Raw genomic sequence first — 24,164 nt, forward strand, 5'->3', positions numbered from 1 at the left:
TGCAAGCTATTGTTATATATGGATGCCATTTTATTAAAAGATACTGTCATGGTAAGCCATGGTGAGGAGTACAATTATAATTCACTACTTGAAGGCATTTTTTCAGAGTCAAAAGAATCACAGGTCTCAGCTGCTTCCTACAACAGTTTTTAGGCATGTATTTGACTTGGAGCTAGGAAATACATGATGTGAAACACTGGTCTCCACACAGTAAATTGTGTTCCTTGGGCAATTCTCTTTGGACAAAGATGAAAAGCTCAGCTATCCAGATATCTTTTCTTAATAACACATTCATCTTAAGCAGATCAATATTGGGCAAACCTCTGTCTGCAAGAAGACACATCCACGAACAAGGAGAAAAATATATACAAGGCCTAACTTCTGCAGTCTCATACAAAAATGAGAAAGCATTTCTTCACAGCCCTCAAAGATACTCTGTGTAGTTACACAAAGCATGGTTTGGGTATCATGGTTTGGAAAACAATAAAGTAATGCTGGCCAATTTCTAGTCTCCAGGAGCCACATGCACAAATCCTGATTTTTGGAGAACTCTTATCAGGGCTCATCTTTGCCTATGAAAACACTTCCCATGGGCTTGACCAGTCCCAGAGGTGCAGAGAATCAGAAATGATTGCAACTAAAAGTGCTCCCTAATCTCATGTTTAAAAACTTCCACATTTACCATCAAAGAAATCTGATAATCTTCTGGTTCCTACCCATTTCTGCCAGTTTTTCTTTTTGTATCGGTCTAACTTAGCAATCTACAGTGACCTAAAGCAGGAAAAAGTGGCAGGCAAAAAATGAAAAATGCTGAAAATGTCAAGAGGTAACTTAACATTTGATGATGCATCATGAGAGGAGCCTTCCACTGCATTTAAAGAACTCACAAAACTAAACAGCAGGAACAGTGCATTATGAGAAGAATCAGATTAATTCTTTGTAAAAATAATGTTATTGAATTACACAATTAATAGAGTAGTGAAAAGTAAATATCTAATGTTTACAGTTACTTCAGCTCTCAGCCTCACCCACAGCGTGTAGCTATGCATGATATCTCATCTTAACTAGGAGACATTCTCTACTGCTAATGTATTAGGGGGCAAAAATTCCCCAAAACTTCTCGGACAAGGAAAAGTATCCATGATATAAATCAAAGGTGTAGCTTTAAACTACAAATTTGCCATAAAATTACTTCCTCAGACAAAGCCAAGTAGCAAGCTACAACTTTCTCCATCTCCCTTGCAAAGAAGGAAAACAAAAGGAATAGTTTCACGTGTCCTTTATTTAGATCTTGATCAAAGATGTGCTGTGTCTGCCAATTACTGGCTTAGGGGAAAAACCATTCGGGTCCAGCCCTGCAAGGTATTATATTTCTCCAAGAGGGCTGCTAAATGCCTCAGGCTTCATTTAACAGCAGATGAACTCCTCTCATTAAACAAAGAAATCTTTTTTTCTCCACGCCAAGAGTAATTAAAAACTTTCTAACTGTATTTTATTCCGAAATGCATTTGTTATTTCTAGTATAAAAAATAAACAAATACATGTAAATTAGGAATCCATCCTCACTATCAAGATAAGTCTACCATGTCATGCCTTTGCAATGATCAACAGTAACATTGAATTATTAATTTTAGCACCAGCATGCTATTCCTACTCATTTCCATGAGTTCTGCATGACAGAACCTGCATTTGTTCTTTATTATTTGCAACAACATTCTTTTTCACTAAAATACTTAACAGCTAATGTAAGGATCATTTGGTTTTGTTTAAAAAATAATATGCATAGATTTTATTCATTAGTTTATTAAGATATCAGTTACAAAATTTAACTAAATCCTAAAACAACGTGAACAGCTTTTCACAAAATCAGTTAGAAGTACAGGGACTAATTTTTACTTACATGAGACATCTGAATATTTTCTCCAGTCCCACTTCCTGCCAAAATACCTTCTATATAATAACTGAGATTTAATATTTATTTTTTCTTTTTCTTTCCCCCCCCCCACAACTGTGTGGTTTTCCTAAGTTATGCTGAATTTGACTTTGTCTCAATTTCCATGTAAGCCCAAAATATCCATTTATAGCACTGTTCCACCTGCTGCAAGGGGAACTTCTGCCTGCCCTTGCTCCCACTTACTCAAATTGCACTAGGAGCTTCCTTTAGACATGTGTGTGACAGCAAAAATTCCAAAACCATACCTTCTTTATAATAAAGTCATTTAGCGTTGTTTCCTTGTAGGCAGCTCCAAGAGAAGCAACATAAAAATATTAGTCCCAGCATTCACTTAACTGTCACTTCAATCAGGTGGTCTCTTACAGGTTAACAAGACTGTGGAAAATGACTGACTTGTCAAGCCACCAACTTCCTTCCAGGACTTAGAAAGGAGATAACTGGCAACTCTTTTGGCCAAGGGACTCCAAGATCACTATCAACAGAAGACACTTGAAAATTTTAGTACTTGAGAGACTCTGAATGGAAAACATTACACTTTTTTGTACTTGCAAAAACTGTTGTACATGATACTTATCCCAGTATGTGTATTTTAGTGACTCCATGTGTCACTGAAACTTATAGTCTGCTCATGTGAGGGGGCTTTGTGTGTAAAGGAAAAATAATCTGTTAGTAATCGAGAAGCATTAGTTATCTCTGAAGTCACTGTGCTCATTAAAACTTCAGCTTCCTAAACTCTGTAATGCATTTTAAGAATGTATTCCACATTCCGTTTTTCACATAGAAGCTTAGTAGTTTGGAAGGATAGTTTATAGTCAATAAGTTAACTATCCTGGGTTTGGTCATTTTTCCTCTAAAAGATATTGACTGCTAAAAGTCCCCTCTTGCCAAAACTCACATTATTTCCATAATTCATTCCCTTTTGCCCAGATGTTCTGTCTTGTACAGCAGCAATCAGTCACAGCTTTAATGCTAACAACAGACTGAGCAAAAAAAAGCAAGCCCTCAAAAAACAATTGCCACTCAGACAAGCCATTTAATTGCCTAGCAAAGACTTCATTCCAAACAAAGCAACAGCAAACACCAACTTGAAAACAGTCTCACTGTTTTTTTGTTGACACAAATTGCCCATAAAGATCGTATCTCTCAGACAATAGCTTATAACCGCTCAAATACCACTTTTTAAGAATTTTTTTAAGATTTTGTGCTTAGTCATATCCACATAAAAATAACATAATCCTTCATTGTTAGAATTAGAAATGTTATTAAGAAAGCTTGCTCAAACACTTAGCAGACATTATAAGCTCAAAGGTTGTAAGGCATTAAGAGGAATATTGAAGATTCCAAAATATGAAAGTATATAAATCTGTTGTGAATTTAAATGTAAAAGAAAGATTGAAATCATTTGCAAATTTCATTTTAACAGACTCCACTCAGCTTGCAGTCTTTTCCTTCTTTGGCTAAAAGTTACATTGTCTTTTCTTAAAAGCTTCCTCATTCTTTGAAACATAATATTCTTTCTGACAATTGTTTCCATCCTGCTCTGCTCCCTCCACTCTCATCTCTGCAATCTATAGCTAGATTCCCACTTTCCAGAGCTTCCTGAAATTGGCGGCATCAGACACTTCCCTTGTATTGATAGTTGCCTCAGGGTTGGGGAGCACAAGGATCTGACATCTCTAGTAACAGCTGGTGGTGTCAGGTCATGGTGGGAAGAGGGGCGGATTGTTGAGCAAACACCAAGTAAATGCAGCAGGGTAAAAGGGTAGTTGAAAACCCTTGAAGTTGAGTCTCTTAAACCTCCTTACTCATCACAGGAAGGAAGAGAAACTTTTCTTTATAGGCACTTTTTGGGCAGAGGCTCAAATACAAAAGGGCTACACCAGAAGCTCAACAAGGTTCCGCCCCAGCTGGAACCAAAGTCCTTTCAAGACCAGAAATTGCTGCATCTCTGAATGAAAGAATGTGCTCATGAGCAATTGTAAAGACAAAGTGTGCTTTTTTTTTTTTTTCCCCCCTGGTAGGAGTAAAGGTTCAGCTGTAACTAAAAGGTCAGATTAATCATCAAGACTTCCAATTTCAATAAATCACAAACTTGACAAAGGCTCAGGATCTGGTACAGATCCTGCTAAAAGCAAAAAAGGTACATAAAAGCGAGTACAGAAAATGGACCAATTTTTTTCTGAACAGCTCACCATGTATTAGGTGAAAGTGGGGATGCACTTTCCTCCAGCTTTGTGCACAGTGTAATTAAAAAAAAAAAAAAAACAACCTACAACGTGAGAAAATACTTTCTATTTGCACACAGTAAAACCACCTTGATGTTGTTAGCCTGTCTGGGATGAGAGGCATGCTGATAGATATATGAAACAACACCCATAAGACCCCAATTTAATTATTAGTTACAAATGTTTATGATAATCAAACCCACATCTCTTGTGTAAGCACCCAGGTTTTCACTATGCTGGAGTTACAAAGACTTGGTTTACTTGTCACCACTCCTCCATCCTCTGCTGAATCATCAGATATCAGCCAAAACGGGTCTGGATACCAGACTAACAGGTTCACCAATGCAATACACTCCTTTAAGACAAAGCTACTCTTCATTTTTTCAATTCTCTTATTATTTTTCAAGCTTAAGTGCTCAGACCAGAACACATACACTGAAATATATCCTATTCAGTGTCAGGCCAAAACATGTCCCATTGGAAAATGTGAGGCAGTGGTGGAGAGGTAAAAGTGACTATATACACAATTCTTTATTAATCAACCACCAGGCTAAGCCAGATTTTGCTCTTAATACTGAACAAACAGCAGCATTAGAAGATGAAACTCTCAGATCTATTTCACCAAGAAATGAAACTCTACAGTGTGTTTTGTACCACCACATCTATGAACGTACCTTTCTTCTCATTATACTTTGTTGTAGGAAATGTCTTTTAGGGAAGTGAAACCTGCGTGCACTTCAAAACTTAAGTATTAATTAACAGTTCAAAGCAGATTTATGTCATCAGCAAATGTAAAAATTAGTGCAAAAATCAATAATTGTCTACAAGTCTCTTAATAACAAAAGAATATTTGATGGGAGAACACAGACACTCTGTTTCACAAGAAACTAAATAAAAATGACTGGTAATAGCCAGTCACTTTCTTTTTCTTATTATCTTCTTTTGAAGTCCTCAGAACCCCAACAGCTATTAAGTAAGACCAGATTTGGCTGTGGTAAAACAGACAAATGTTATTCGTGTAAGAAAAACAGGAAACTTGTAGTTTTATGAAACACCATTAAAGTCAAACCAAGTCTGCTGCAAATCCAACAATGGAACTGGAAACTATGAATTTAAAACCTACACTTAACCACTAAATCAGTTCTGACAAATAAAATAACACCCGAAATATAATGATCACTAATGGAAAACACTGTGCAAGTAATACAGCATCTTTAAAAAAGACAAAATTAGCTGCCACACACAATAGGCAATATTACTAGAGAAATACAAAAATGTTTTACTACATTATGCTGCACTGCTTAAGAAGTATCAGTGACTGTCACCATGAATACCATGGAAATCCATTAGAAAATAAGGAAATGAAAGCCAGAATTGCAAAGGCCTCCTAGAGAATAATACTCCATGAAGATTACTTCAAATGAAACAACATATAACTAAATCTTAAGAATATCACTTCTCTGATGACTTGCTGTAACTCATGAAAGAAAGAAAAACCTACACTCCCCTCTGATGGTCATTTATAAATGGAAGGAAAACAGTTACCTAGAGAGCTTCCTGAAACACATCTATGAGCCTTTTCCTCAGAATAACTAAAAAGCAAGACTTAACCAAGAAATCACATTAAGACCTAATAACATTTGCTCTTAGAAGTTGTTGTGCAGTTGCAAAACTGCAGCAGCAACAGGGAGGGAGAATGTGAAAACATCTCCGCAGACACCAAGGTCAGTGGAGAAGGAGGGTGCTTAGGCACTGAAAAGGCTCCCCTGTGATACGTGGTGATGACCATGGTGAAACGGGTTGTTCCCCTGCAGTCCATGGAGAACCACTGGGAAGCAGAGACCCACTCGCAGCCCGTGGAGGAGCCCGCGCTGGAGTGGGTGGATGCTTGAAGGAAGCTGTGACTCTAAGAAGTTCATCCTGGAGTAAGTTCCTAGCAGGACCTTGGAGTTTAGGGGAAGGTGCTCACGCTGGAGCAGGTTTGCTGTCAGGACTCATGATCCTGTGAGGGACCCAGGCTAGAGAAGTCTGTCCCTGAAGGACTGTTCTCCCGGTGGATGACTCACACTGGTATTAGGAGGGAGGCCCCATGCCAGAGCAGTTCCTGAGGAGCTGCAGCCCATGGGAAGGACCCACGCTGGAGAAGTTCATGAGGGACTGTCGCCCATGGGGCCGAACCCCACAGTTTAGCAGTGGGAAGTGTGCTGAGGCCTCCCCCTGAGAAGAAGCAGCACCAAAGTCCATCTGTAATGAACTGATCACAACTCCCATCTCCCATCCCCTGCGCCACTCGGGGGGAAGGAAGGGGAGTCCCAGGAAGAGGAGGGGTGGAGGGAGGTGTTTTTAAGACGGTTTTATTTCTTATCTCCCCACTCTTATTGTTTCCTTAATAAATCAAACCTTTTTCTCCCTAAGTTGAGTCTGTTTTGCCCGTGACACATTGCTGAGTGATCTCTCCATCTTTACGTCAACTCAAAAGCCATTTGTTATATTTCTTTCTCCTGTCCAGTTTAAGAGGGGGAGTGATTTTACACCTGTGTGGACATCAGGCTAAACCACCACAGTCTTTCTGGTGCCCAATGTGGGGCATGAGGATTGTGAGGAGTTCGTAATCAGGATTGCAATTGGGAGTGGCAACGGGCCTGAACAGAGTTCATAGGATTTATTTCAAATAATCAGCAGCTCAGAAATGGATTCTGCAAGTTTGCAGATTAAAACCATCTTTGTCAAACAGCACCCAGTTTCCATCCATGGCACAAATCATCAGTCCTGAAGGTCAGGTTACTACCAGGCCCAAAGCTCAGGCTGATGAAAGTGCTTGCCAATTTTCATGCCACAAGGCACACAACCTCTGATCACCTCCTTCTCAGAAAGCTACATACCAAATGCCACTGTCAGAAGCCACAGAGTGGACTGGGCAAGTCCCAGGTCTGCGTGGCATTTCTCCTCAGCAGCCCCATGCCACAGAGCAACCCTCAAGGCAGGCAGCACAAGAGTCTAACAGGTCAGGCAGCCCACATCAGGTGCACATGAAGTCCCTTGCAGTTCATAAAGAAAATAGCTCCCAAGACTCGTGCAAGCAGCCCATACAAATATTCACATCCTCATCTTCCAGGCTGACTCTGGCATTACAGCATGACTGCCATAGCTCTCCTGCCCTTCCATCCCCTAAACAGGAGTATCTGAGAACACGAATTGAAATACAGAATTCGGAGATCATGACATGGATTACAGAACAAGTCACCAGATACTTTTAACCAATGAGCTCTGAAGGTCATAGTATTTTCTTTGACTTATTACTTTTCTTGCCCAGTCCTACAGGAACTCTTCTACAGCCCTAAGTGATATATTTTTAGTTTTAATAGAGACTCTTCTATTACCAGATTTTTCCTATTTGTTCATGTCTGAATGCTTCTTTGGAAACACACATTTCTATAAAAATAACACAATAAAACAAAAGAGACTCAACAATTTTAATATGTGGAGCAAGTCAGATCCATACCCATATCATCAAGTCAGTTAGACTTATTCCCTGAACCTCTATTGCTTTGAGCTTACAGGCTACTGAAAAACCTTGACATGCGATTCTTTTTTTTGTCCTAAAAAAAAAGATCATTGAAGTGCTTTAAGGTTTCAAGTCACTGACATGTTGACATTTGTCTGGGAGAAGGCCATGACTGTTTTAAGATCAACAACAGATCAGAATTAGATTAAAATAGTTTTCTACTGAAAGTTTCAGAAAAGTCTGTGGTCAATAATACAAAGTTCAACAAGAACCTTTAAAGTCTCACAGGGCTACACAGCATTCCACCAAGAGAGCTACCTGGAGTAACTACCACCTCAAAGTTTAGTAACATGACTAAACAAGAGAAGTGAACCTCTGTTTAGGGGGGCACTATTTTTCAGCCAGTTTATCTTCAGTCATAATCATCAAAAACTAATATTAACAATTGAGTGTAACAATCTAAGATTGAGGAATAAACTGCCTGAGGTTTTGGCTATCAGCTAAACTACAGATATATAATTCGTTTATATATTTCTAGTCACACGATCTCTACCAAGTTTTGTAATTTTTCTCTGCATCCACTCTCAACTAAAAAAGGACAACAGTGCTTATTTCCTTAAATATTCAACAGTCTGTTTTGACATACTTGAAAGAAGGCTTATGCACAAATTAACACTACAGAAAAAAGGTATACCAGCAAAATAATGTTTTCAGATTTAGAAAAAATTACTCAGAAGTTGTGATGCCTTCAGCTTATTTATTGCCTCTGTTCAACTGGCACAGGACAATCACTTTTCATCTATATGCTAAAAAAATCACATCACTGAAGAAGCCAAGTCAAAATGCCTATGTAAGGGAAATGCTGAAGACCAGAAATCAAAGTTGGAGAAAAATAAGACTTCTGAATGCATTCTTTTCATAGCTTTCTTAAAGCTCATCCTTATATGGTTAAAGGAAACAAAACATCCACCCCAAGTAAGGCGTGACTCATAAACCTGAAAGCACAACTTTTACCTATCATCTAAGGTGAAGCCTGACTCAGTAAATTTTAAATTTTTCTATACTTGTATTCTTCTGCTTTGTTTTTTTGTTTGTTTTTTTAAAAAAATATTATTATAATAGCCTCTCTTGCCATTTGATTTAGCAGTTATACCATTTTCTCACCCTTCTATGGAGACAATTTAAACTTTTAACTTTCAGGACTTCAGATCCTCCTATAATGGTGACTAAAGCTGGCTCTTGGGATCCATGGTGCCACTCCCTGCACTACTAAGTTTTAATTTTGAGATACACTTCTGTAGCAAATGACTCGAGTCTCTCAAAACTTGGTCTACATCAAGATGCCTCACTTCCCTATCTTCAAAATCAGAACAAGAGTATCCATTTCATACAGTTTGTCAGAACACAGTAGTTACACAGCAAAACACTCTTGGGCATTTCCAAAGCAGAGCAGGATTTTCAATACAATGAACGGAAACATCATTATATTGTTTTCTAATAAAAGCAAGACTCGGAACAATGAAAATATTAAGTAAAAAGCATACTCAACTGTTAATACATCAGCAATCTCTTTCCACTAAATCAGGTTGCTCAAAGCCCCATACAACCTGGCTTTCAACACTGACAGGGATGGGGCTGCCACAACCTCTCTGGGCAACCTGTTGCAGTGCCTCACCACCCTCACAGTGAAGAGCTTCTCAATATCCAATCTAAATCTACTCGAGAATCATAGAATGGTATGGGTTGGAAGGAACCTTTAGAGATCATCTAGTCCAACTCCCCGCTAAAGCAGGTCCACCTACATCAGGTCGCATAGGAACGTGTCCAGGAGGGTCTTGAAGACCTTCAAGGAGACTCCACACCCTCCCTGGGCAGCCTGTGCCAGGTCTCCCTCACTCTCACATTAAAATAGATTATTCTTATGTTTAAATGGAGCTTTTTGTGTTCCAGCTTCATCCCATTACCCCTTGTCCTGTTGCTAGGTACCATAGAAAAAAGTGTTGACCCAACTTCCTGACACCCACCATTTTGGTATTAAATATCACTATTAATTTATATGTGTATATAATATTTAAATATGTAAATATTAATAAATTCCCCCCTCAGTCTCCTCTTTTCTAGACTAAACAGCCCCTCTTTCAGTTTAATGCCACCAACCCTTGTCCTGTCACTATCGGTCACTAAAGGTACTCTGCAGCTTTCTTATAAGCCTTGTTTAGGTACTGGAAGACTGCTATAAGGTCTGCCTTCTCCAGGCTGAAGAATCCCAATGGCTCATCTTGTCACCCTGTTTATGCTCTTGAACTGTCTTTCCCATGGGCAGCCAGCATCTGCAGTTAGTATAAGCCAGTCTGACTCCAAGAAGGACTTTCTTGCAGGCAATAAGAAACAAACAAACAAACAACTGAAGCAAAGCTCCTGCTAAATAGCAATCAGAGCAAGGAAGGTTTTCACAGCCTGAGGGGCTGGGAGAGCACTGTCTACTGCTTTGGTTTCATGGCATCTGAGCAGAATTTAAAACAGCTGAGACCATGGGACTGCGGACCAGCAGAGCCACAAGAAAGGACATCTGTCCCACCCCTAGATGCTGGGACAGAGGCTATTCCTTTGATCTCTGCTAGTTTGATCCTGATTTTACCTTCAGCTGTCAGGTAGCCAATGCTGGTGAGTCAGATGCTACACTGGGTAGGAAGGGTGAGAACGGGGGAGACCAGGCTAACTCATGATTAATTCCATTTTCAAACTCATCCCCACACTCAACTAGAAGCAGCCTCAGACAAGTTATTGCCTGATCGAGACACACCCACTTTCCTATATCTGATATCAACATCACCCATCAATTTATGGTGATGGGGGAAAGTGGGCCAAACCCCCACATTCCCAGCTGCCTGCTGGAATGACTCAGTGGGCTCCTGGAAAGTGCATTTCTAAATTATCTGCCTGCCTCAGTTGGAGACAGAAAAGCAAGTGACACACTACATACAATGTGTGGTTCTTCTGATAAACTGGTATAATATCTCTGTTTCATCAAGAAACTTTTAATGCCACCAAGTTTCACTCCAGAAGATAGACGTAGAATCACACCACAAGATACTCCTTTCCTCAGAGATTTAGCAAAGGAAATCCCTTATCAAGGGTAGCTGAGGACCTAGGTATGTAAGGACAACAGAAAAACCAAGAAAACAACAAGCAGGGCTGAACGGTAGCCTCTTAGGAAAGAAAGCACTCACACAGCTGTTTCAGTGTTTGTCACTAAGGGCTGGGAACAAGCAACACCACTCTGAAGAGATGGACATTTGTCACACCTACAACCATGTCATGTCAGACCTACAACCTGTTTTAATCTCTTCCCAATAAACTCTCAGAGAGGGCTGACCCTTTCATTAAGGGCATGATAATATGCCCCAAAAGGTAGTAACTGGTGAAGAGATACTGTCACAGGCCTCAACTAACAGTCCTGGAGGAACTTCACACTGCTGAAGGTGGGCACAAATAGGAATCATGAAGTGCAAGTGCTGTGTTTTCTCTGATAACAGGAAAATATGGTTCTCATTATGTGATGGCTTCAGAGGCCAATCCTCCTCCAAAGACACTTGCACATATCATTAAATAAAAATAGCAGTCTTCTAATAAAAGACAACATTTAGCTCTGGGAGACTTTTTAGACCTTGAAGGACTTTCTTGTTTGTGCTGCTGCTCTTCCTGCTTTAATTCCAGTAACCCGCTTGCAAGCATCCTGCTCCTTTCTTTCAACTCCTCCCAAAATATAGTTCTAGGCCAACAGAGGTATGCTGAGACTGTATGTTTCAGGAATGAGATTGGACCAAGCTCCAACTTCTATTATAGAAGCTGCAGGTAACAAAAGGGGAGTCCAACTTCATGAAACTGTAAAATTCCTTCATCAGCAAAGCAGATCTCCATGACTCTCAGCTCCAGTATTTTTATCTACATAATTTAGAGGTTAAATGTTTGAATCCATCATTCTGTTTGCCAATAAAAATTACTGCATCCAATGAAAGAAGTGTCCCTCATCAGTAAGGAGAGGAGGAGGAAAAAAAAAAACCTGGATAAGACTTTCTTACTTACACAAGCATTAAAAAAATGAATCTCAAAAGGTAGAGGAATTAGACTTTATTCAATGTAGAGTAAGTGACAGAAAGTTGTAAAAGGTCTTTGTCAACTCAGATAATTCACATTTACTAAGTTTTTAAAAATGTTATAGATCAACACACATTTCAGGCTACAGAAACATATCTTTCAATCATGGCCACCTAACTCCATGCACTTTGCCAAACCACTTACAAGTTTTTATCCTCCAAACAACTGTTACAATGATGATTAATTCCCCTCTTTTTTTTTAAAAAAAAAAAAAAGAGAGAAAGATACCTTACCTTTGCAGAGTCATGTTCAAATTGCCTGTACATGCCTTGATCTTGTTTTGTGCTTCTAGGTGAGTCATACCGTCAGTGCTTATTCCATCAATGGTGAGAACCACATCACCTATCCCCACATGTGCTCGGGCTGCCTTGCCACCATCGTTAAGCTGAAATATCACAAGAAGAGTAAACAAGAAACTTAATGTTTATGTTCTCTGAACACAAGACCACAGTATCTTATTTACAGTGCTATTTCATAAGAACAAAAATATATATTTCTTCTTTGTCAGTATGTCCCCGTGAAAGCCGCTGCACTATTTTTCTTTCTGGTGAAGTAGTTTTTATAGGTTCTTGTTCTTAGTTCACTTGAATGACAGGAAAAGTACTGCACAGTACTGCCTATTTTTCAAAATCAAACTCCACTTCTACTTTACCGTCTGGAAGTTGTGTCCATTCACCAAGAGACACAAGTCAGGACAGGCACATCCAGTTTCCTGGATGCCAAGTTCCAGCCTCTTCTCTCTTCATATATGAAATTCTTCTCACAAGAGAAGAGCGGACGGCTGTAAACCAGCTTTATCCATTCTAGATCTTCCATCTAAACAATCTCTTCAAAGTTTACATATTTGTTAGTGACTGGTCACATGCATAGAAGACTTCATTAATACTGAAGTTGCATTTTCCCCAGCTGCAACCACTAGAAAGTCAAAAGATCACAGACTGGTTATAGGACTTTGCTTTGCCTTCCCCTCAATAGGTTTATAGTCCCCAGCGACCTACAGTATGTTCATACCAGAATAAGAAAAGCCTCTTGATCAGTCTGCCTCTTTGATCAAGGTCATTGACAAAGTTCAGCTCAACTGCTTTTGGTCTACTTGAATGAAATAGTCTTGCAACAGAAACTTTGTAAAGCTCACATTACTGACCCTGACTGAACAATACATTAATCTTTTAATCCACTGAATTTCAACTAGCCTCATCTCCAAGAACAGAACTAGAACTAAAGCAACGCATAGTAAGATCTATGCTGTGATTTATATCACTGATCCTCAATTTGCTAGTCATTTTATAGCTGGCTGCAAAGAGCAGTCCTGGATGGTGCAAATTTCCTCTTTATTTCCATATGTATTTCCAATCTTACAGCAGAGAAGTTGTAGCTGCTTGTGCTGTGCATACAAAACTTCACAACTGTTTCCTTTGCCTGCAAGCATTAGTCTGTTCCTTGAGAAAATTGCTGTTTCTAGGGAGGTGCTGCAAACAGCAGAATTACTTTACCTTTATTTCCAGAAGCGGAGTTTATCTCAGGCTAAAGCAAATGACATCTCAAAGATAGAAGGAAGGCTTTCATCTCTGTTTTTTAACTGCTTCTGTTTTAGTTCATTCAGTAGGAATCAAGAAATTTTGGTTCCTTGTGGTTCCTTTTGACAATGACCATCCACAAAGCACAGTCACCAGTCTCCACAACTGTCACTTCTTCAATAGGAGAAGTGAAGCTTGAAAACTGTCAATGGCAAAGGGGTAGTAATACATGAAATACTAAGGACTCAGTCTTTGCATTTGTGTAGGAAGTCACTTGTCAGTAAAAAAGTGTCCCCTCAGCCTACCTAAGACGGTAAAGGCTTTCCTAAAATCTCAGAGACTATAGTGCATGACAGCTGTGACACATATTGTATGTCATCTGAAGACAAATACTTCAGCTGAAGAGAAAGTATTGCTTAATGCTACAAGACAAATGTAAATGTAACACTCCAAAAATGTAATATTTGACAACATAGAGATTGACAGCAGGAAACTTCACATACAGTGGACTGTAGATGGCATTTTTTAACATCAGTCTATATCAGACATATTTGCAGTAGCAATCTTTACCAGCTTAAAACAATAGCCAAAATTTTAAACAAAGTCAGAAGAATCCTTCCATTTGGTGTTAATCCTATGCTAACAAATACATTATTCTGCTGAAAGGGGAGGCCTGAGATGTAGACTTGTCTTCTCTTCAGAATTCTCTTCAGATTCAAAATAGTCCCTCAGTATTAGAGGTCACCATCCCAATTTCACCCAGAGTTGAAATTAAAGGGTGCTGAAGAGGAAAAGCTAGCAGAGCAGGTCCCATGCAACAAAGAAAAGTAGAAGACAAAGGGGAGAGGAGACGTACTGATTTCAGGAAAACTTTTTGACTTGCTAAATTAATAACAATTACAACTACTATAGTGCATCCTTTTGAATAAGGTTTTAACAACTAAAGTCAAAATTCCTCCAAAATTTGGTGTTCATATCCAAATTCTGAGCTAAGAGACTTAGCTTAAAGCAAGATCAGGGAATCCCACAAGCATATAGAAATCTATGACCAACATAGCTATTTATAGGGAAGCTCCTCAAACCTTTGGGTGAAGGGTAGAACCTGCCATAAACAGATCCCTAAACCGATACATTACAGCATGCTGACATTTGTCAGCAAGGTCTGGAAAAGGGAATGGAATGTAAGGGTACTAAAAGCTAAAGGTCGAATGGATCACTGTAGTTTGTGATTGGTTTCCTCCAAATGAATAAAACCCAGCTTTCTCTGAGTGTACGCAAATGCACATGATGCTAGTACGTTGTAATTTGTGACAACATAAGAAAAAAAGCAACCCACACACATTCAGCAGTAACACTCCAAAAGCAGGCTTCAAGGTAACTATTTTCAAGAAGAGGTAGGGTGGCCTTACCACCCACAGAAGTTTAAAATTAATCAAATTAATATTTTTTTTTTTAAATCCACAAAACAAAACACAAAACCCAACAAAACCAAATCAAAACCCAAGTCAAACTTTTTTGTTTGATTCTGGTGGCCAACACATAACAACTCACAACTAATGACCTGACTTCCAGAGGCCACTCTTCAACTGTTGCCTACTGGGGATGAAACTCTTTACAGATGAGGCTGTCACAGACACATCTGAACAAGTTACTGGACAGAAGCATGAAGGACTCCATGCCCAGAGGAATGCTAGAGCTGTAAGTTCCTTAACTAGATAATAAATTAGACTTTCAAGTAACACCTACTGATTTTGGATAAGAGATCTGACTAACCAAGAGCAATGAGGTTGATACTTCCAGGAAATCTCCGCCAAACCATCAGTCTTCCCCAAGAGTACTAGTCAGCATCCTTGACCTGTGATGCAACTATAATGAAGCAGTGCTGAAGCTACAGCAGCAGTTTTACCACAGATGTAAGAGGAATATAATCACAAGTATATAAAAGTAAACAAGTATCTACAACTAAACACAATAGGAGGAACTAGAGCTTTTGAAACAGATAAGGAACTTTTCCAGACTGCAGATATACCCCGAAGACCTCAGTTCTGACACATCTCAGGCTCTGCAGCTGCGCATTACCAATACAGAGAATAAATTCATATACATACTGGAGATTACTTATGCAAAACTGCATACAAATTGAAACCAAAACTATGTACCTGTTCAAACAAAAAACTAAATGAAAAGTTCCCCATATTCCTTGTGACTATGGAAACTAACTCCAACAGATGCAGAAGATACAAAAATATGTAGGAAAAATATAAAAAAAATTAAGTGCTAACATATAGGAAACATTCAAATGGTATTTATAAATCACTACTACTTTTGTACCAACTTTTTTGTTGCTGTTCTGAGTGACTTTGCTCTTAAACTGCAAATTGAACCTTACCTTAATAAAATTCTCCAGCATCAGTCACCAGTGAACTACGGTATTACCTATGCTTAAATACCAAAGACCAGTAAACTGATGGTCAAAAGCAGAAAAAAAAAAAAAAAAACGAGTAGGAAAAAAAGCATATTCCTTAAAACATAGTGTTATTTTACATATCTGTGCAAACAAATGAAATCAATACAACAAGACGTATGCACAGAAAAATAGAGCATTAAAATTATAAAACTGGCTACCTATGAATCAAACTAACACATATTCTTCAAAACCTTGATGATCTTTAATTCTGTATTTACAGTATACAGCAAGTTTTTTAAAACAAGAATGAATTAAAGCTGTAGCTTTAATATACAAGAGGGCTTTTTTGATGTTATACAGCAGACTTTAAAGCTACAACTTTGCCAAGCCAGAAATGTTTCCTCCTACTTAATTCTATGTCTCTGTACTCTGGGAAGCTCATTTGAAGACAGAGTGGGAGGCAGGATGGAGACACATTTCAAGATCAGGCACCTGTCAAAGTCAGTCACTCCCACAGCCCCCAGCAGCAAACCTCTTTTCAGCCCTTCAGCAGCAATCAGCTTCATGGCTGAAAGCCAAAAGCCAGCCTATACTATCCAGAGATGCTTAGGACGCTTTCTAACAAAGATAAATAAAATCTCCTGTGTAATATTAGATTTCAGTTTTATTTAACAGAAAAAAAAAATGTTGTTGTTTAAACATCAGAATTACCAAAAAAACCCACCAAGTGTCCTAAACCACATTCCAAACTGAGATAAAACAGGAGTAATGCAGTTCTTCATCCAGGATGAACTCAAAAAGCATACAGTATAAATACTAACTTCAGCATAGCTCTACACCTCAGGTTTTTACAAGCTATCAGCCTAAAAACACATTGGAATACAACTGTTTTCTTGAGCTTAATTTGAATCAGTTTATTATTTTGGGTTTGGAGTAATTGGCATTTAAAAAAAACAGTGAGAAAAAAATGGGGTTTTTAATTGTTACTCTGAAGCCTTAAGGAGATATTGTGAAAGAACCTTTGGAGGAAAATTGCACATGTGCACATATATGTGCATCTACCTCTGAATCAATGTAATTTGCAGCTTAATTTCTAACTTACATATAATCATCTATTTTTCCTCACATGACTAAGAAAACTTAGCAAGCACCTCTTCTTCAGATCACCATTATTTAGCTTTTATGTAGTAATAAATGAAATACTTAAATTGAAGTTACTCAAAAGACAAAGGTCTATTGAACTAGAAATGGAAGCTGCCTTTTATCTTTTCTCCACTGCTTGCCTTGAATCAATCCTAACTGCAACCAACTCGTGTGATAGCGTATCACAATCACTTTCCCAAAGAAATTATTTCATAATCTGACAGTAAATAATGTTCCTCCTGTCATGCAAATATCCTTCAACATCACCTGCGACTTCTTCATAGAATGCAATTCATTGCTCGCAATTTAAAACTCCCTGGGCTGACAGCCCTTCAGATTTTTATCCCTTGAGCATTTCTGATATGCAGGTGGCTATGGCAATTCAGTTTTAAGTCACGCATAATCAAAGTGGAAGTCAATCAGACAATTATCTTTGTATTATCACCACTATTTGCTTCTCTTTCAGTCTACATCCTTCCCTGTAATAAAGTATTTTAAAACACAACACAGTCACATACATTAAGAACATTAAAGATAATTTTGCAGGATCACAAAATAAGCAAGCAGCCTCTCTTGTATTAAATAACGCTCTGCCTTTTCACAGACATTCAAATGGGGGCTTTATCTCCCAGCTATAATACACTTTATCCTAACACACCCATTATCTGTTTCTACCTTGCTTATCCGTAGCTTTATTTCACCTGCCCAAAGTACCACTTTGCACCAATAGCCAGTTACTTTAACAGCACACTCTCAAATGTACATAGAGCTCAAAGTGTGCTACAAAGCACCCCTTCAGTGAATCGCTGCAAAAGATGCCTTTACTGTATTTTTGGAGAACACAAGTGTGCTGCAAAACAAGGTGGGGATGCATACTTATGCTCTTCAGGCACACAGGCTCCCTCACACAAATTGTGCCTGTGGGACCCGACTCCTGCAGGGCAGCAGCACGGCATACTCCTGCCTGACACCAGAACATCATGAGCACAAATAGGGTTCCTCTGTGCTCCAGTGTGTCCTACCTAACACAGTGAGTCACCAAAGCCCTTCCTCATTTCTTTCCCAGGAGGCAAAGATCCAAGTTACACTCCAGATTCTCAACAGGTTTGGGGCACTTAGGGTCCAGCTTACCACTTTTGCATGAAAAAGAGAGCCACAGAAGCACCTGTGCTCTTTGTGACAAATAAGCTTCCTCTACTCTGAATGGGAACTAAGAGCTGTATCATATTCCTCACAGCCTTTACTACAGCAATATTATTTGCATAGCCAACAGATTAGACAGCCAGCCTCAATACTTGCTTCCAAATCAAGAACGTACACGCCAATTTTAAAGTCCATATCAAATTTATACAGCTAAGTTATAAGAACCCTAATGCAGGGTTTGCAGTGGAAACCACTGACGCTACCAGCTGTAAGAGGGGCTATGAGACAGTCCTGCAAATAAGCTAAAGGTTTTCCCCAAACCTGTTTAGGTCAAAAATTCCTTTTGATTACTAGAGTATTTTGCTACATGTCATCAATACAAAACCCTGCCCTCACCTCACTGCAGGAAGTTGCACTCCCACTTGCTCCTCTACATTTTCATTTCCCTCCATTTTCTCCCCATACCTTTAAAGGTGCTTACAAACTAATTTATAAAGCTGTAACCTAAGGCATGCACAACACATCAGTAATCATTAAAGACAATGTGTAAGGAAAAAAAATATAAGGCAAAGCACCAACCGTGTGTCTCAGTCTGGTTGTGGACCCCCACAGCCGATACCATCCCAGTCCTGGCTAGAGGACTAGCCATGCCTCCTGACTTCCTGGTCCTCCAGTTTTGCTTCATCCATTTCCCTCCATGTGTAACAGTTCTCTCACTGCAGTGCAGCAGAGGTTTGGCTAAAGCTAACCCAAACTAGCTCTTTGACTCATCGTAGCCCACAGAAAATGCATGAGCAGAACCTACAGGCATTCAACTATTTTGTCAGCAAAGAACCCATAAAACCATTTCTCACATTTCACTCTCAGTGCTGCTACTTATCCTCAGCAGTAACCCTCACAACAGCATATATTTTAATGTGATTGAGCCATTTATTCCTGTAGTCCCACATTCAGAAATTATATCAAACAAAAACTAACACAAAGTCTGAGTCCTCCCTCCACACAAACATGGCTCAGCATGCCTGTGGGTTCACATTTTAGGAAAATGACAAATTGTTTCAACCTTCTCTCTTCTCTTCTTAAAATGTTTTTCTTGCTGTATTTCAACCTTTACCATTCATCTAATTCCCACCACAAAACCAAAAAACCCATCAACTTGCTTTTCCACTTTAAGTGGACTGTTTCATGCACACCCCCACTCACGCTATCCATCCTTGCACGCACAAAACGTGGAGCTACGCACCTCCAGAGGAGCAGGAGAGGATGTTAGCTGCTAAAAACAGGAGATGCACCAGGTGGTGTGAATTACTCCTACAAAAAAATTGAGTTGATGCAGAAAAGGATAAAAAAATTTAAAAGTTTTAAGAACACGGTTACTGCACAACGCATAGGCCTTCAACTAACATTGAACAGATCAACCTGAATGCCAGTGCAGTGAAGCAGTAGCAGCAGCCCCCAGTTTCCTTTATTCCAGAAAAGGTTGTTAATAAGCAGGAACAGTTTCAACAAGCTAACTCCAGAAGGGTTACTAGCTGGCACCATATCTCACTTGTCACAGCTTGACTGATGATGGTTTCCTCGCAGCTCTGCTGTTCCATTAGCAGGTTTCACCTTTGCTACTCCCCCTCTTCCTTTATGATTGCTTAACCACTGCAGGATGTAAGGGATGCAGAAACAACTTCACAAAACGTGCCTTCAGCTTTAATTTTTGACAGAACACCACAACTGCAAGTTCATTACCAGTTATTAGGAAGGATGATCTCTGCTTTTGAACTGTCTGGTGTGAAAGGGAAGAAGTTAACTATACATATAGCAGTAAATTCTGGTACAATTTATGTATTTTATATGTATCTTAAACATTTTATTCAGGTACTGACATACAAGATAAAATGTGGAAACACTCAGAGGAATTCAAAAGACTATTAAAGTGAGTGAAAATTCAAACTTCCCACAAGGAATAAAGAAACTACTCTGTGAAAGTGTAGTTCTACTAGAATCTAAAAAGACTAAGCATTTGTTCTCACTTTTCCAAGCCACTTGAAACATTTAAGGGAACAAAGAGGTGAGAGGATTGCCTTTAAGATGGGGTAAGGCAATGCTTCCTGAATAACAAGAGACAACTAATGTTCTTATTTGAAGAAGAAATTATGTCACAATTTAAAAAAAATAGTTGTCGAAATAACCAAGGCAAAATAATTCAGACATTGTGGCTAATATTGTATTTTGAAGAACACAGGCAAACAAAAAAAAAACCAACCCACTCACATGCTTTCTAAAGAGTTAAGTGATGGAAATGATTTACAGTTAAGTGCCAGAATGTCTGCAGATATTTAAGACCTTAAATTAGTAGCTTTCACTAAGCCTTCTCTCAAGAAGCTCAGCCATGTTCTCATGCTGCCAGCATGACTTAGAGCTCTATTCATTTGAACTGCCTGGCTTCTCTCTGAAGATTATTCTTCTCTTCAGTGAGTTTGCAGAACTAATTCAGGTTTCTCCCTGGAAGATTATATGCCAGTGGGTAAAAATTACTGTCTACTTATTTTCTCAAGATGACAGAAAGAGGAAATTGAATGAATATGTAGCTAGAAATGCTCCTTCACTTGTGGAGTTATTTTTTTTCTAGATGGTAAACACAAGTTAATGCCACAACCAAAGTACATAATTACTTGGGACTGCTGACTAGGCATCACTTCATGAACTATTTGCATCAGAACAGAAGTTTAACGTGCCTATCTCATTTGGGATACACAGTTTGTAAAGTTAGTTACTAAGTTTTATTGCTGAGGCCTTCTGAACAAACTCAAACCAAAGTGCAGTTAGATTTCTCTAAAGGAGCTTAAGTATAAAGTGACAAAAGGATCCAGCTCTGCTTCTTCCAAAAAAGAAATGAATTTCCATACTGTAAAGGTAATATATATGAAGATGTCTACAGAGCATATAATAGTGTACTTCCTTCCTAAAAAAGATTATTTTTATTAATTTACAGATGATAAAATTAGTTCACCTAACTGAACATCCACCTCCTTAATAACCTAGCCCAATACATATAATCTTGGTTTCCAGTCTATGATTTAGTTCCCCTTAATGGGATATACCTTTCCTGTGTCAAAGTGATGCAATTACCTTATGCTTTCCAGGACATTCAATTTAGAAATACAAATAGAATGTTCTACAATGTACCTTAAAGATATTCTGATTTTTTTTTTTGTCTTGGAGTCCCTCTCATAGGAAAAAAAAAACCCTTGTACGTGACAGCAGTGAGGAGGAAATGCAACTAATGAAGCAATCCCACATATCAGAGAAAAGTAGAGATGCTTAAGTGGGGAATCATAAAACAAAAAACTCATCTGACAAAAATGAAGAGCCAGTGGCAAGAAAACAATACTACAAATTCAATCTCTCATGACACACCAGCCCTGTTTCACTTTCTCTTATCCAGAAACAGGTCAGACATGCATAAACACATAGGAAACCATTTGTATGCTTCAAAGAATTGTGATAATGATAACTTGCATCACATAAGTAAAGACGTAAATTGAGGCAAGTTCAGACACTGCCAGCACTGCTTGTTGGCACAAATCTGCTAGTCAGAGAGCAGAGCTCACCTGAATGCCATCGCAAACGGACACTTTGCAAACACTGTATTGGTCCACTTCTAAGGTGAAGGCCAAGCACAGCAATGAAACTCACCACATCCACTCCCCAGGGAAAGTTTTGCCACATTCGGGATTCACTTTTTTTTTAGTTATTATTTTTTTAAAAAAGTGAGCACATTCTGTTAGCATTAGAACTGAAAAGGCTGGGGACTTGGAGCTACGCTTCTGCTAGCTTTCCTCTGAGCATGCAGGTCAGCACTTAAGGAGAAAGTGCAGAAGAGAGACATCGAGATGTAGAGGCTTCCCCAGCTCAATCATGCTGCAGCTATAGAAAGTTCACATTTTAAGTATAATGGCACCAATGCTTCTGGCACATTCCTTTTGTAATGGAGAAGAAAAAAGCAATCATAAACATCTGAAAGAAGACAACTCATTTCAGATAAAAATGCAGGCTCTGAAGGGCAGGGAAAGTAACAATTAAACCAATTATGGCTAATACACTGATAATACTGAGAGCTACTGCACGTCATTGAAAGTAGTCCCATATGTACATTGAATGCAATGGAGAGAGAACTCCTCAGGATTAGGCCAACATAAACTTCTAGTATGAAGAAATAAAACAGAAATAGGAGACATTCGTAAATCCTAGTGGATATCTTGCCTTTTTGTATGTCAAGGGAATATTATAGCAGACATTTATTTTAAGCCAGACATTTATTGGCCAAAACCCCAAAGTATAAAATATTGCTGAAAAAAGTCCAATAAAAACGGTCAGAAAACAAGAAACACATTTTAAAGGAGTTGCACATTGTTTAATAAATTCATGCCAGCTGTTTATAGCTAAGACACAAAAAATTTTATTGCAAGCTAATAGAGCTCATGTGAATATACAACATCTTCATATTTAATTTTCCATTTTGAAATTACTTATATATATACACACACACAACACTGTTTCAGTTTACTTGACTTTAAACACAGCTTTTATGTGATTTGTTTATACAGCTCCAGGTATAGAGTTTATATATATATATATATATATTTTTTTTTATATGTATGTAAAACATTGGATATATTATTATAGATGGTGTTATACACATTCTTTAAGTAAATATTTATGTATAATAGTTATTTTACACATCTGTAAGAATAAAAAGGCATTTGTACTATCTGCTGGGAACCTGTGCAAGACCACCACATGAAGACTGGCAACATTTTTTTTTCCAGACAGCACACAACAAAAAGCAGTTATCCAGAGAAAATAAGAAGCTAGTCAGGAAAAACACTTGACTGCAAAATGAAGGCCCCCGTTTTAAGTAAATTTTCCTTACCATTCAATTGCCAAATTCACTGCAGACATTTAAGACTGACTGTAAACCCATATGAAACCTCCTTACTAAACCTCCAGAGACGAAGATGTTAGTATACTTGTTGCCGCTATCAACTTTGTCTAAATTTCTTGCTGCTGTATTTTAACAGTCTTCTGAGTTTCACTGCTGAAAGTTGTACTGCAACTGCTAATCACAATAATCTATAGTCTGAGTTATGCTACAACTTGTTTTTTCTTACTTGGACATCTTGAGATCCAAAAGTTACACACAATACTAAACAGGAAGGTCGGTTATCAAATAGCTCAGAAAAAAACAATGAAGACGCTCAAACTTACTCCCTGCAACAATCTAACACTTGCTCTCAGCCCTTCAAAGTGTGGACTTGGAGAGGAAATCTGTAAAATAGAGTCTGGTAGTCGTGTTAGCGCTCTGATGACTTTTTACTGAATTTAGTGTACCTCAAGTTTAGGTATGCCACTCAAAAGCAATGCTTTGGTGAAAGCTAGGACTGCAAGTAATTATGCACCAGTTGGCAGAATACAGTACTTTCAAACTGAAAAGATATTCAGAATAAATCTTACAGAATTTTCACTGCTGAAAGCTTATCCTCAAAAGAGATTCTCCACATCAGTTGGAAACTAATTAAAATTATACAACTATCACAGATTCTCAAAAGCAATGAAAATATCTTCATCTGCATAAAGAAAAAAACAAAAGGAAGTGAGAATATCCAAGAAATATCTTGGAAAGTTGGGCAGCAGAACTGTCCTGGCAAGGTTACTCTGCCTTCATGCTTCTTCCCACTTGGAAGCTTACCACAGCCATGACTGCTGGCAGAGTTAGTGACACCACACAGGAAATGCCAATGCCTATTTATTGCCCAAGGAGGGGAGGATGGTAGAGCAAGCCCTCACTGCAATCTTCCACAGTACCCGCTCCTTCGCCATAGCTGACAGCAAGATGTATCCATCATCCGCAACTAACAGTCAAATGTTTCAAACCATGATTTAGTAATACACACACACAAGCATATAATTCACCTCAATGAGACATAACGCTGGAACAGTGGTGCATCGAATAACTGCAAAACAGCTCTTCAAGATAAAAGAAACCAACTTTTGCCTTCAAAAGTTGAGACAGGGAGAGGAATCCAATCAAGTAAAACCATCCCCATATACTGAGGTG

At 38.6% G+C, this 24,164-nt stretch overlaps 1 protein-coding gene across 8 annotated transcripts in view; it reads right to left on the bottom strand.

Annotated features, from left to right (window-relative positions):
- Nucleotides 1-24,164, bottom strand: part of PDLIM5 (PDZ and LIM domain 5) — a 116,432-nt gene that overhangs the window by 65,645 nt on the left and 26,623 nt on the right. For all 8 annotated transcript variants that reach the window (XM_061991699.1, XM_061991698.1, XM_061991697.1 and 5 more), the window contains exon 3: nt 12,076-12,227. In XM_061991699.1, the coding sequence (XP_061847683.1) occupies nt 12,076-12,227 (152 nt within the window). The remainder of the gene's footprint in view (nt 1-12,075; nt 12,228-24,164) is intronic.

The sequence above is a fragment of the Colius striatus genome, chromosome 3, assembly GCF_028858725.1.
Source record: "Colius striatus isolate bColStr4 chromosome 3, bColStr4.1.hap1, whole genome shotgun sequence".
Lineage (NCBI taxonomy): Eukaryota > Metazoa > Chordata > Aves > Coliiformes > Coliidae > Colius > Colius striatus.